The sequence below is a fragment of the Numenius arquata genome, chromosome 2, assembly GCF_964106895.1.
Source record: "Numenius arquata chromosome 2, bNumArq3.hap1.1, whole genome shotgun sequence".
In the NCBI taxonomy this organism is placed as follows: Eukaryota; Metazoa; Chordata; class Aves; order Charadriiformes; family Scolopacidae; genus Numenius; species Numenius arquata.
In genome coordinates, this window is record NC_133577.1 from 15,740,263 (window position 1) to 15,754,680 (window position 14,418).

The following is a 14,418-nucleotide window of genomic DNA, read 5'->3' on the forward strand; positions in this document are numbered from 1 at the left end:
CAACTTAGGCTAGAGCTGAATATACAGGAACAGTCATGTCCAGTGCCAGACCCCAGGACATGCACTCTAACACCTGAAAAGCCTACTGGCTAGTCATATTCCCAAATATGAAAGCACACGCCAACTGGTATTTTTCAAAAGCCTGTCAGATGGACAAATAGGGATGAATTTTCACAAACAGAATAAAAACCTTGGTATCAGCTTTCCCTCTGCTCTAACCAAAGGCAGGAGAACATTGAAAGTAGTCTATTCAGAGGACGTCAGTCTGAGTGGGGTTTTGTTTGGATGCATTTTTTTTATTATTTTTTTGTTAAGGCAGTATTATGGTTTGAGAAAATATGTAACAATTTATTGTCACTTAAACAATTATTCTATCACCCGATGACCCCTTCCCACCCGGGAAAGGGAGTAGGGGAAAACAAGGAAACACAAGGGTTGAAATAGAACCAGTACTGATCCTGATACAGTATAAGACATACAAGGATTATACTCAGCCAATTCTATCAGCAGGAAGCTGTGCGCTCTCAGCAGGGGACAGCAAATGTCAGCCACTGCGAGTGCTGCAGCTCTGGGAGAAAGGGAAAGGCTCAGGGGTCCAGCACTGGGGCAAGAAGTTCTCTGGACCACCTCCATTAAGGGAGAGAGAGACACAGCAAACTTTCTGATTTATATTGAATGTGATGTTCATGGTAAAAAATAACCCTGTTGACCAGCTTGGGTCAAGTTCCCAGGCCTCGCTCCTCCTAATCCCTGCACCTGGCAAGGCTCAAAAACACCAAGACCTTGAATCCCACATAGCATAGCTGGCTATAAAGTAAATATTTTCACAAATTCAGACAGTAGACTCTTCTGAAAGTGGAGTTCTCCCAAGCATCAGAAGAGAATTTAGTCCTGTGTTGCTCAACCCAGGACAGAAAATAACATTTTCAACCCCTCTGCTTCTTTTATGTTCTTGGAACCACTTGAATCCTTTCAGCTGAAGTTGTACAAAGACACCATAAAGAACAGTTCCTCTGACATGCCAACAAAACAGAACACAAGTGCCTAACAGAAAATGCAAGCAATCTAAGTAAGTACAACTATATATCCTTCTTATAAGGTAGGAGTAGGAAGGGAAAAAACTAGATAATGAAGAAGGGAAAAACCAGACCTGTAACTTAAACCACAAGTAGGTTATTAAGAGTAATGACTATCTAGGTACTCTAGCCCAACTGCATCCACAGGAAGCTTCCACTCATTGTTATCTGTTTCATGGAAAACCTATTTGAGTAGCAAATATGTTACTTCCAAATGCCTGTCCACTTATTGAGCTACAGTAGCTGTGCAGTAGTTTGGGAGGGGGTTAAGGCCTTTCCCTGAAGTAGCAGTAACTTCATCACTACCTCTGCCAGAAAAAACACTTTATGGAGAAACAATAGGCAATACCTTACCTGCACTTCCCTAACAGCAGCAATCTCTTTAGGGGGTTCTTCCATCTAGGGGGCAGGGAGCTCAAGGCTGCTGTTGCTGACAGTAGGGCACATGAGGCATTAAACACCTAAACTTCAATCGCCCTTTAGTTCACCACCCTAAACCACGCAGAGTATGTTTGCAACACCAGACTCTCAGAGTAAGCCCCTAGTGCAAAAGAAACCCATGTATTCTGCTGCTGGACTCAGCATGGAGCACAAGGGAGAATGGAGCTACGCACTCAACTACCATCTTGTTTCTTCTAAAGGAGTAGTGAAACAGAATCGAGATAACGATGCTGCCACTCTGACACACACACACACACACTTGCAAGACAGTGACTGGTGACTTTTATAAGCTGAAGCATGTTTTGTCGTGTTTTATCTTTTAAAAAGAAGGGTGCAAATCAAAACAGAAACTAAGATAAAAATTTATCACACCTTATTTAAAAACAAAGCTAGTATATTTTAACTAGAAAGGTGTTTTACACATAAGTAATCAGAAAAATCACTTATGTCTGTCAAATATGACCATTTGAATATGGTATGGTATTTTTAAGTTTTTATCCATTTGAATGTGACCTGAATGTGTTACATTTGTAAGTATAAAACATGTCCCGAAAATACATTAAGAGTGATATGAACAATAGGTATTACATGGTAAATATTCATCTGTAGTTTTCAAGAAACTTGACACCACAGATGCTGTTTTTCTAATTAAGGTGTGACAGGAAACATTAAATGCTTCCACATAAATAACTGCCACTGGTATATTTTACATGTAAATATGGATTATAAAAAATTGTCAGCTATGCTAAAAATAAAGACAAGTTCTTTCAGTGACTAAAAATTAGACATGTCAAATTACTTATCATATGGTGAATAGTTTTGGTTCATTTATGAAGTGATTTAGCAACCTATAGCTTCGCTTTGCATCTCATCCAACAGGATTTATTTTACTACTGTTACTTTACTGGAAAAAATACTACCTAATACCGCAAAGCCAAGTAGTCCTCCAGAGCTTCTTGAGACTATGTGCATTTAAACTTGAAAACACTTTAAGGTGCCAGTGTCTCCATTATAGCTTTTCCCTTGCTTCCTTCAAGGATGCATCTTCCTGTCTCCATGCTCTGTGAAGATTACACATCCTTGATGTTATTCACATGCCAATACCTGGAAAAATAAGCCACTTCTGTGTGTTTGGTTTTTTGCTTCTTTTTGGTGGCTTCTCCCCTGACTCCCCCCCTCCCTTTTTTTTTTTTTAGTACACTGAAATTAATGAATGCTCTTCAGAAGTTCTTCTAAACAGATATTCTGGGAAGCCTGTGCATCACAGCTATGAACATCTACAACAACGTGCAGCCAAAAATCCTATAGTCTTCATGATCTTACCAAAATTCATCATCTTAAATACTTGCAATTTTTGTCTAACTCATTCTTTCAGAAATGGGGATGAAAAAACGTGAAAACAGTACACACAATTTGGCTTTGGTGAAAAATTTGCATTTCTTTTTTATTTTCTCCGTATTTATTGTTTCAGCTATATTCTCAGAAGTTCAAGAGAAAAAGTACCTTATTACTGCTGTCCCTTATAGCAGACTTTATCAGTAAAACTAACAAGAGAAGCAGGATCAATATAGTAGTCTTACTACTAGAGAAGTGCTGTGCTTTAGCACCAGAACAGATCTTCATTAGCATCCTGGGCTGCATTAGGAGGAGTGCTGCCAACAGGTCAAGAGAGGTGACCCTTCCTCTCCACTCAGCACTGGTGAGACATCTGGAGTACTGGGTCCAGCTCTGGGCTCCCCAGTACAGGGGAGACGTAGTCACATTAGGGTGAGGCCAACGGAAGGCCGCAAAGATGATTAAGGGGTTGAAGCATCCAACATACAAGCAGAGGCTGAGAGCACTAGGGCTGTTCAGCCTGGAGAAGGTTCAGGGGGATCTTACCAATGTGCATAAATACCTCATGGGGGGAGTAAAGAAGGTGGAGCCAGACTCTTCTTAGTCATGCCCACTGAAAGCACAGAAGGCAATGGGCACAAACTGAAACACAGGAAAATTCCACTTTAATGCTTGTTGCTGTGACGGTGGTTGAACGCTGGCACACATCACCCAGAGAGGTTTCAGAGTCTCCATTCGAGGAGATGCTCAATACCCAACTGTACGGAGACCTCAGTAACCTGGTCCAACTGCCGCTGCTCTGAGCAGGCAGGCTGGACTAGACAAACTGCAAGTGCTTTCCAACCTCAGTGATTCTGAGATTCACTTTTTGCCACTGCAAAATAAGCTTTACCCCTTTTTTTCTCTTCATACCAGTGCTTACTACGAACTGAATTCGTCTTATGGTCTTAAGAGCTGTGAAAATAATGTATACAGTTAAGTGTCACGTTAGTATATCTAACGGCTCTGAAAGCCTACAGGAAAAAAAAAAAGGCTAAAAGAAATTAACAAAAGAAAGCTACAAAACTAGTTATTAGTTTTGCACAGACCTTGTATTTTTCAAAACAGAAGCTCTCAGGAGTATATTACAGAAACTAGTAATAAGCTTTTTACCATTTTCTCTCAGGAGCTGCCAAATTAAAGCAGCAGGTGAAAATTATGTTAAGAAGGTAATCCAAAAGAGATCAGAAGTCCAACAGTGGTAGAGTATCGTTTCAAGAAACCAAACTAAACACAGAAGAAAACAAAGTCACAGAAAACTCACAGGAATAAAGTAGAAAGAAACAACAACAAAAAAGGTATTCAAGTACAAAGAACACCAGAAACCTGAAGAAGCAGATCTGCCAAACTTCAAAAGAACTCCCTCTGAAACAGTCAGTAGCTCTTTCCCCTACCTACCCAAATGGATGCAGAAGCTTACAAATATCTTATCCAAATTCAGTATAACATCGGCCTAAAACCTCCTAAATGAAACCCAGTCAACTCAATCCTATTCTGAAGTTTCAGTTTGTTCCTGGATCCAATGAGAATCAGAAGTAGTATTTTTGGTAAATATGCACAGCTGATCGTGCAAGTATTCTGAAGCACAAGCCCTTCCAAGCACAACTGATGCTGAAAATTCACTGAAATAACTAATACTAAAAAAGTAAACTTTAAGAAGTAATCTTCACTAATTCAGTGCCCTGTCCTTTCTTTAAGCACAGAAAATGTGATGCTATAGATATATGGAAAACATAGCATGTGGGTACTGGCTCAAAAATTGGTGTAACAGTCTGAAAACTGTTATCCTCTCTAAATACTTACAGTACACTCTTGCATCTCCTGTTCCTTAGTTGCCAGCCTCATCACCAGAATATTTTCTCTTCGGGCAGACTCTTGCTGTTGCTGTTTCAACTTCTCTTCAGATTCTCTCAGTCCCGTGACATCATTAGCTAATGTAAGTAGTAACACACAAAAAGGATGTTTTACAGTATCCTCTCATGAACAGTTTTTTAATACAGCTGAAAGAGTCTAAAAACCAAATTCATAAACAGCAAAAGTCATAAATATAAGCATGACTACAATAAGCATAACTATAATAAGCATAAAGAAAAATCAAATTATCATTAAGTATTAGAAAAGCTTGACAACAGTTGGTTTTAAATACATCTTTCTGATCCTTCCTTAAGGCTTACTAAACTTTTGAAACTGTTTCCACGTTTATATAGGAAATAACTCTTAAATTGCTTGCTTGAACAGATACTACTACTACTTGCAGTCTGAAACTCGGGAAATTGGAACTGTCCTGGTATCTATGAGAAATGCTGAGGCCGGGGTGGTGAAGGGGAGGAGTCTACACTGGCAAAAAATGATGCAGAGTCTGTAAAACAGTGCCACTTGTGGTCAATCCTCAAACTGGTCTCAACACTCTATGACGTTAGTAATTAGTAAGACATTTAAGAACTCCAGAAATGGCAGTTCAGTCACAACTAGAATTCTTCTGATCCGTGAACATTTATTAAAGCTTACATATGAAATGTGAGAGAAGGTAGCACAGCACATTTCCAAATTACTCAAAACAGGAACACGTGCAAGCAGCCTGATACAAATAGCATACATTCACTCTGCTACTTTTCATGTATAAAATGACGGAAGGTTGGAATAATTGGAATTTTGTTTCTAATTACCTGAGAATGATCTGCTGCAAATGTAAACCAAGAACATCATAAATTGCCTCAGGACAGTTATTTCTAGATAATTCTTTGCTGATAATTCAGTAATAATGATTACTATAGCTTATATTAGGGTTTTCAAAATTGAGAAACTAGGAATGGTAAAACAACTTACCTACGCTAGGACAGTTTGAGATTAGAAAGAAATTAACTGTTTGCATTTTATGTATTTTAAAAGTCACTCCAAAACTCAAACATTATGGGGTGGCAGTAGAAGAGGGATGTAACAGAAAAGAAGAGAGAGGACATCTGTTTGGACTGACCGAAAAACACCCTTCAGACTCAGTGGTACTAAGTCTAAGTACTTAGACTGAAAACATGAGTGGAAAACAGGAAATAGCCCATCTCTAGCTGCCAAGACAATTTTTAAAAGTGATTTAGGTTTGGTAATTCAGTCACTTCCAGGATGTATCCAGATTTTCCCATTTGAGAGTAAGATGTTTTTCCCATGTTCTCTTTTGGAAGACTCAAGTACAGATCAGGTTTTAAAGACCACATAAGACTGACAATCAAATAATTAATTTGCCTAATCACATCAAACATTACTTGAAGACTCATTTTAGACCTTTACCTCTACAAATAATAATTTCCCTCCCATGTAGTTTACAATCCTGTGAGAATACTGAAGGCACAAATATTCATGGAGTATTTTGGCAGAGGATAACATTTCCTTTCTAAAGGAAAAGTCCTGAAAATACACCTATTTGTGGTATCTGAGACTTTTTTTCCCCCTAGCAGTCTGTGGACAGATGGTCCTAAAGATGCAAAATCAGACTTTTTAGATGCTGTGTAAGATCTGCAAAGGAAAATAAGTGGCTGAAAAAGTTGGGAAAGGCTGAAAATTTACACTAGATAAAACAGGGACTTTTTTCTGACAAATAACTGACATAGATTATTATCTCTTATTTCTACCAGTTTTAGAAAGCACAGACATTACTTGAACACTCTGCTTTATACAAACATTCAGGTAACTCGTACCATTTTGAAATCTGGCTAACTTACAATTAAGGTCGGTGTACTTGCCCTCCAGAGCTTGCACATATGCTTCATACTGCTTCCACCTATTGCGGAGACAAAGAGAAAAAAGAATTTTCTGAAGCTCAGTTTATTAAATCAAGCCATCTCATTCCTAAACTTTCAGAGTATACATTCATACAATAATCAGAAAATGTAAGAGGGAAATCACACAATTGCATAAGACACAATTCCAGTTTTTAAAAAGAGGTTTTTAAACATGAAAAGAGTTAAATCCATTTTGCATCTCAGAAGGATAAAAAGGTAGCTGTGTGTTACAACACTTAAAGCTGGCATCTTAAAACTTACAGTAATATTTTGGACAAACATTGGGATCAAACACTTATTACTTAGTTATTTGTGTAAAGTACCCAAGATACATCTTATTCTCAAAGCGGAACAATCCAAACAAAATCCCATAACAGAAACCATAATACAAAGACAGCATTAAGTCTGTTACCAAGTGAACAACAAGACAAGCAGAAGTGTATTACAATACACTAGAATTGGCAATCTAGGTTAAGTTGTTATACCAGTTATACCAGAAAGGGAACTGTTTCCTTTTCAATCAAGCTTGCAGTTGTGATTCTGTCTGATGTGTATGTTTTTGTAGTGATCTCAATAATCCCGAGGACTAACATGTCAAAAGATTTACCAAATATATCAACAAGGCAGTTTCGCAAAAACATTCATGAAACCAAGTTAAAAGAAACATATGTTTTTAATACGTATGTACTTTGACTAGTTTTAGGTATTTTAAAATACCATCTTGTTTGTTGGCCCTGACAATTTAGTTTGTTTTCACTTAAGCATCTATTAACATGTCTATTAACTGACTTAAGACTTTAATAATTTCTAAGTTCTTACGTCTCCTCTTGTAACTTTTCTTCAGTGCCTTTAATAATGTATTTTCCTAAAAACTGTCTTCCCATCTTATTTCACACTGATCATTTTCCCTTTTTTACAGTAGTTGCACAGATCATTAACAGAGGGAATTAAAGTAGAATTCTGTAACTTCAACTTTTCAAAGATCAAAGTTGTAGCTTCTGACATTAAGCAAAAGAAAATAAAAAGGCAAGTAGAAACTATAACAGAATAAAGCATTTAGAAAGAAAAACCACAAAGATGCTAAAGACCATTGGTAATATTTTTAGTGCTCCAACTCTGAACACTGTTAACTCTTATCTGTTTATTCCTTCTTCTCTGTTGATTAAGTCTACACTGGTAGAGAAGACCAGGTGCTACTATGATCAAACAGGACAGGTGTAAAACTCCTTATTTCTAGGTCTCAAAGGACTATATAAATTGTTTGAGTCTGTAACACCATTCTCTAGATGAACCATTTTCACAGAAAATCAGTTTTTACCTGAACAATAGAAGGGCAGTATTTCCAGATGCACAACTTTGGAGATTTGGTTGTACAACGTAAGACCATGCACAACAGTTTTGCGTTTATACTTTTTTTTTCAGTAATATGGACTCCCAGCTGCTGACATGCAAGGCTGAGGTGAGCCTGCATTCCCGTTACATGAATCTCACATGCTAACTTTTCACACAGAGCTTAAAAGAGGTTACAAGGACAGCAAGTTTGTGGAATGGTATAAAGATGCCTTTGCTCAATGATGGAAGCTCAGCTGTGCCACACTGAAACTAGACAGCAGAAGCTCAGGCTAATCCAGCAGTGCATATAGTATCACCTACAAATCTCAGCTACCAAGCACAACTCCAGTACAGCCCAAGCGTTTAGCACTACAAGTTAACAAAAAAAACCAACCAAAACCAACAAACCCCACCAACAAAACACACACACAAGAAAAAAGCCTCCATTAGGCCCTACTGCTATCAGGAAATTGTTAGAAAAAGTCAACTCATATGCCACAGACTAGGTCTTTATTTCAGATCCAGTTAGAAACTTTGATGCTAACTATATCGAGAAATACTGTAATCCTCTGCATAAAAAAAAAATGCAACTACCCAGAAGACACGAGAACACACTAACCACCTCTGATAAACTATGAAAGATTCCACATAAATAGCATTACTAAAAATTACACACTTCAAACGTTTTCCAGGTAGCTCACTGTACAGGCTCTTCAGGGAAAATATTTTTGCCCCCAAAAAGATTCTAAAGTTTAGTAAAAAAAAGTTAAAAAAAACAGTAGTGATACAAACAGAAATATTTTTCTCTTGCCCTGCTCCTGTCCTTCCACCCCCTCAATTATGTCAGAATTAAAATCTGAAGATTGCTACTACCACATCTTCAACTACAGGAGAAAAGCATTCCCCTCTGGGAAACTTGTTTGCCTTAACTGAAGGATGATATATCCCTTATACCAGGTTTCACCTACACATAATACCTGCATTAGTTTAACCTTTTTTTTAATGGACATAGGTAAAATCAACACTTAGAGTGACATAAAAATCCAGTTTTCAGTTAAACTATTTAAGAATTTGCACATGCTTGCAAAAGCTTCTTTAAATAAACCACTGATTTATAGGAACTTGCTGGCCAGACCTTAAGTCTGAAGCCTTTCTTCTCAAGATCCAAGAAAGACATAGTTCTTCTCTTCACACATGTAATCTAGCAGATGCATTGGTTTAAGCAAATGTGAGAGCCGCCTTGATCTCCTTGGTCCATACTGTCCCTTCTGGTATATCTGCTGGGGACTCAAGCAGCTCATCAGTGAACTTGAGTAGGAAAAAAGACAAAGGTGAAAAGCCAACTTTTTTCTCCAATCAGTTCAGCTTCCATTCTTGATCTGTTTAGTAGTTTGTGTCAGTAACCTGATGGCTAAACAGGGACAACCTGAAGAGCTTCACTAAAGTGTTACTTGGAAAGGCACTAAAGAACAGAGACAGAGCTGTAAGCAGAACTAGGAAGACAGTCCTGCATCCAATTTACATTTAAGGCATCACTTACAGTCTCACAAGATCTGGAAGGTAACTGAAAAGCATTATATAGGTTAGTTAATTCCCTTCATTCTCCAAAAATGTTAAGCAGACTTTTAAGACTCCATAGCTTCAAATACCATTACTTTTCTTGGAGCACCCATTTTTGATGTTGAGCTTTGGGGGCTTACTTTTCCCAAGAATAAGCGATAAGCACTTAGGGGGTAGGGCACACACAGCACCGCACCACAGCCTTTCCAAAAGTGACTGGCCCTAAATCCGTGTTGATTGAAGTCCAGTAAAAGCACCCTATTTCCTCAGAATTGCTCGTATGAATCAGGGCGCTTCAGTGTTTTAAAGATTAACCACTAGGCTAAAGAATCAGAGCAATACTGATCAGCTTTTTAGCTATGATCCACAGAGCGCTTCGTTATCACGTTCCTGGCTCTTCTTTCTTCACAGAAGCCCCTCCACAGTCACGCTAAGTAGCTACTGCATTAAAAAGGGGAGGGGAAAGATGAAGGAGATGAGTCCACAGCAACAAGTAATGACACAAGCAGAAATTCCCAAAGGCCAGACTGAAAGGCTTCTTGGTAAGCCTGCTCACATTAGTCAATAGGAAAAGTTAAAACAAACCAACCTAAAATATATACCTTCATGGAAGACAACAGCAAAATGGGGTTTCATGGCACAGGAACCGACAAAAAATAATTAGTATTTTCTACATATGTATTTTATCAGTGCAATTGTACAGTGATGATGACTTATTACCTAAAAGAACAAAAGCAGATGACACATGCCTGTATCTTAAAAAGCATTTGCCTTATCAAAGCATGGACTGAAAAAAAAAAAAATGCATTCCAAATCTTAAGACAATCCAGTAACCATCAACACATGCTTTTCTAAAAGGAGTAGAGATGCCTTTGACTAAAATATGAAATACATCTAATAGTGTTATATTTCTTTCCAACCTACAAAGCCAGCAATTAGTATAGTAATTGCTAGTTTTACGTGACATCACAATTAAATGTGAATTTACTATAAAACCATTAAATATGCACCCCTTTCAAAGAAAAAACAATGTTCATAGCACTGCTTAATGCAAGAAATAAAAAGGACATGGCCAAAATGACATTAAAGCTTCCACTTCTGGGTATAATGGACAGTTATTCTCCTTAAATCAAACAAATGGCCTTTTTGAGAGCAGAAATTGCTTTGTCCACACTAAGACGATGACAACTCAATAGCAACACAGCTGTCATTAGCAAATTCCCTCAATAGCAACACAGCTGTCATTAGCAAATTCCCTCCTGTCTCTTCATAGAATGGTTAGTTGGAAGGGACCTTAATGCAGTTTAGCTGCTGATATACTTTACCTTGAGTGTACTCCATCATATTCTTGTTTGAATATATGCTGGAAATTAATCTCTTCTATGATAACAACTAACAGAATGATAAAATGGTCTGGGCTGTAAGGGACCTTATAGATCATCTCGTTCCAACCCTCCTGTCATGGGGAGGGACACCTCCCACTAGACCAGGCTGCTCAAAGCCCCATCCAGCCTGGCCTTAAACACCTCCAGGGATGGGGCATCCACAACTTCCCTGGGAAACCTGTTCCAGTGCCTCACCACTCTGAGTAAAGAATGTCTTCTTAATATCAAATCTAAATCCACCCTCTTTCAATTTAAAACCATTACCCTTCGTCCTATCACTCCACTCCCTGATAAAGAGTCCCTCCCCATCTCTCCTGTAGGCCCCCTTCAGGTTCTGGAAGGCTGCTATAAGGTCTCCCCAGAGCCTTCTCCAGGCTGAACAACCCCAACTCTCTCAGCCTGTCTTCACAGCAGAGGTGCTCCAGCCCTCTGTTTTTGTGGCCCTTCTCTGGACTTGCCCCAACAGGTCCATGTCCTTCTTATGCTGAGGGCCCCAGAGCTGTACGAAGTACTCCAGGTGGGGTCTCACCAGAGCAGAGTAGAGGGGCAGAATCGCCTCCCTCGTCCTGATGGCCACACTTCTTTTGATGCAGCCCAGGATGCTGCTGGCTTTCTGGGCTGTGAGCACACATTGGCAGCTCACACTGAGCTTCTCATCAACCAACACCCTCAAGTTCTTCTCAGCAGGGCTGCTCTCAATCCATTGCCCACCCAACCCGTGTCTGTGCTTAGGATTGCCCCTACCCACGAGCAGGACCTTGCACCTGGCTTTGTGGAACTTTATGAGCTTCACACAGGCCCACCTTTCAAGGTCCCTCTGGATGGCATCCCTTCCCTCCAGCGTGTTGACCGCGCCACACAGCCTGGTGGTGTTGGCAAACTTGCTGAGGGTGCACTCAATCCCACTGTCCATGTCTCTGACAAAGATGTCAAACAGCACCGGTCCCAATACTGACCACTGAAGAATGCCACTGGTGCCCACTTAGACATCAGGTTGTTGACTGCAACTCCTTGTGAGCAACCATGCAGCCAATTCCTTATCCACCAAGTGGCATATCCGTCAAATCCATGTCTCTCCAATTTAGAGACAAGGATGTCATGCTGAACAGTGTCAAATGCTTTGCACAGGTCCAAGTCATTGCAAGCTACAGAAACTTATTACAGCTGGAAACCTTTTATTTTTTTTATTTTCACAATATGAATCAGAAAGCAAGTGGCACAGAATGTATGCTTTGATATTTTGACAGGAATTTTAGAGCTGAAAGTAAGGTCATAGCTTTACAGACTTAGGAGTTCGCTATTCCCAGGGATAATATTGAGTATGGAAACTTTTACAAAAAGGTTCACACGGCCAAACCACTTGACATCAGAGATGCATTTTTTTCCTACTGTTTAAGTACATTATCCTTTACTACCCAAAACACTAGATACTTGGAAGAAGCCAGAAATCAGTTCTGAATATATGGAGCCAGACTACATTGACTCTCCTAAAAAGAACTGTCACCCTGGAAGTAGCTGGCAGGGCAGTTTGCCCAGAATAGGGCGTAGCTGATCATATACATTGTGTTGCACTTGTACCCTCATTTTTCTACACAGTTTAGTCTTTGTTCTATGAAATAGTAATATTTAACTTGAAAGACCCTAACAATGCTAATAACAGAGTGTGCAAAAAGTCAAGAGCTAAGTTTACCAAAACGCACACACAAAATAGTCCAGCAGGTAAACAAATGACCTACAGATGCCTGATTTAGTTAGCTCCTTGTTTACAAGTCAGGAAATGCAGGTACACAGAGATAAGTGGCTTGGGTCAGCTTCTTTAAGCAGGTGGTCTGCGTGACAGGATTGCCTGTTATTTTTTCCATAGTGACACTTAGCTTTCCAAAAGGTGAAAAAGATGGCCAGGCTCTTGTTTATGCAAGTTCCATGTGATAAAAAAATTCATTTTAACATTCTACTGTTAATATCCGACATCCTGAAAAGATGACTGTGTGGACTAAGAAAACCTAAAACTTACCGCAGGAATAAAGAGTTGACATTTTTCTGATGTTTAAAAATAACTTGCTATCTAGCAAGGAATGTAAGCGACCATATCTCCTAAAGTTACAAGTGAAGAAAACAACTCCTACAAAATATTGTTCAGGATTTTGTGTCTTTGGAAGAAGTGTTTTTCCCCCACCTACATATAAAAATATTTGAGACAAGGTAAGAACTTTACAAAAGAAATATATCATGAAATGGATAAAATAGTTTTTCAGAACACAGATGCTAAAAACAGTGGAAGAGGGAGGTCACACATCTTCCATTAAAATTTCACAACAACATTGAGATAAAAAGCAGTTTTTCTATTTTACCTTAGGATGAGCTCGTCTCTAGGTAAAACCTTAAAATCTGCTTCACTAAGGCGAACCTATGGAGCAAAAGGAAAAGCACAACTTATTAAGTTGTCGTGATTACATGGCGGGGGGGAGAGGGAAGCTACAAGTATTTTTAAACATACCTTTTTTGGGAGAGGTTCTTCATTCGTCATTGTGAACTCTGAAGGGGAAGGAAGAAATGGAGTTTTATTTAATATAGTTACTAGTGTACAGAAATACTGCACAAGTCAGAAACTTATACTTCCAGACTTTTTTTTAATTTGTAATATTAGACTACTGAAATAGTGGTTGCACACAATGCACAGCCAGAGTACAAAACAACACTACAACAAGTTTGCTGCTGTAATCTAAATAAGGTCAACAGAAACATTTTTTCTAAAAGTTAACCAAAACTTTTTAGATGTCTAAAAAGCCTACCAGTAACCAATTCTTCCTACTTAAGCAAAACCACCCAATTTTGCCCATATTTGTTTAGATCAAACATTTTGTATGCGCCTACATCTATTTAAAACCATATTTTACGACATAGAGGATAATCAGGGTCTGAAGAAAGCAATTTATACTACTACTTCAGTATCTCTTTGGAATAAAAGCAAATCATTTGTGAACATTACCACTAATGTTTGTGTTACGTCAAAATAGCATGTTCTTCCAAGTACTTATTCTCTCACTTTTAAGATTCCAATAAAGAGGAAGTACTAAGTAGTTGTTTTAAAAATCTTGTCAATATTTTTAGCAAAAGTAAGATGTCAAATAAATGGCTCGGATACACTGTCAAATTCAATTTCTCTTGTGTGTATGTAGCATAATAGGATTGCATTATGCTAGGTTAAATATTCACGCTTCCTTGAGTTATGGGACATGCTTCCTTATCTCAAAAGGATAATATATATATATATTTTAGTAGTTGTAGAAAATACTATATTTAAAAAAAAAGTCCCCAAAGATTATACACATACAAGTAACAATGAATGCAAGGTTTGCTAGAGGCATGCATCTTTGCAATATGCTTTCCAACAGAAGAGTTGTATATAATATTAAGATTTGACAAGCTTGTAAAGCTGCTGCAATGCACATATACCAGGAAAAGGATGTGTCAACT

General features: G+C 38.5%; 1 protein-coding gene across 4 annotated transcripts in view; it reads right to left on the reverse strand.

The window, feature by feature from the left end:
* Positions 1-14,418, reverse strand: part of WTAP (WT1 associated protein) — a 28,426-nt gene that overhangs the window by 10,806 nt on the left and 3,202 nt on the right. For all 4 annotated transcript variants that reach the window (XR_012463197.1, XM_074144208.1, XM_074144207.1 and 1 more), the window contains exons 2-5: positions 13,439-13,476; positions 13,293-13,348; positions 6,605-6,663; positions 4,695-4,822 (exon numbers count right to left, since the gene is read on the reverse strand). Coding sequence is in view for 3 of the 4 variants with exons in the window: in XM_074144208.1 (XP_074000309.1) it covers positions 4,695-4,822; positions 6,605-6,663; positions 13,293-13,348; positions 13,439-13,468 (273 nt within the window). In the remaining variant the exon portion in view is untranslated. The remainder of the gene's footprint in view (positions 1-4,694; positions 4,823-6,604; positions 6,664-13,292; positions 13,349-13,438; positions 13,477-14,418) is intronic.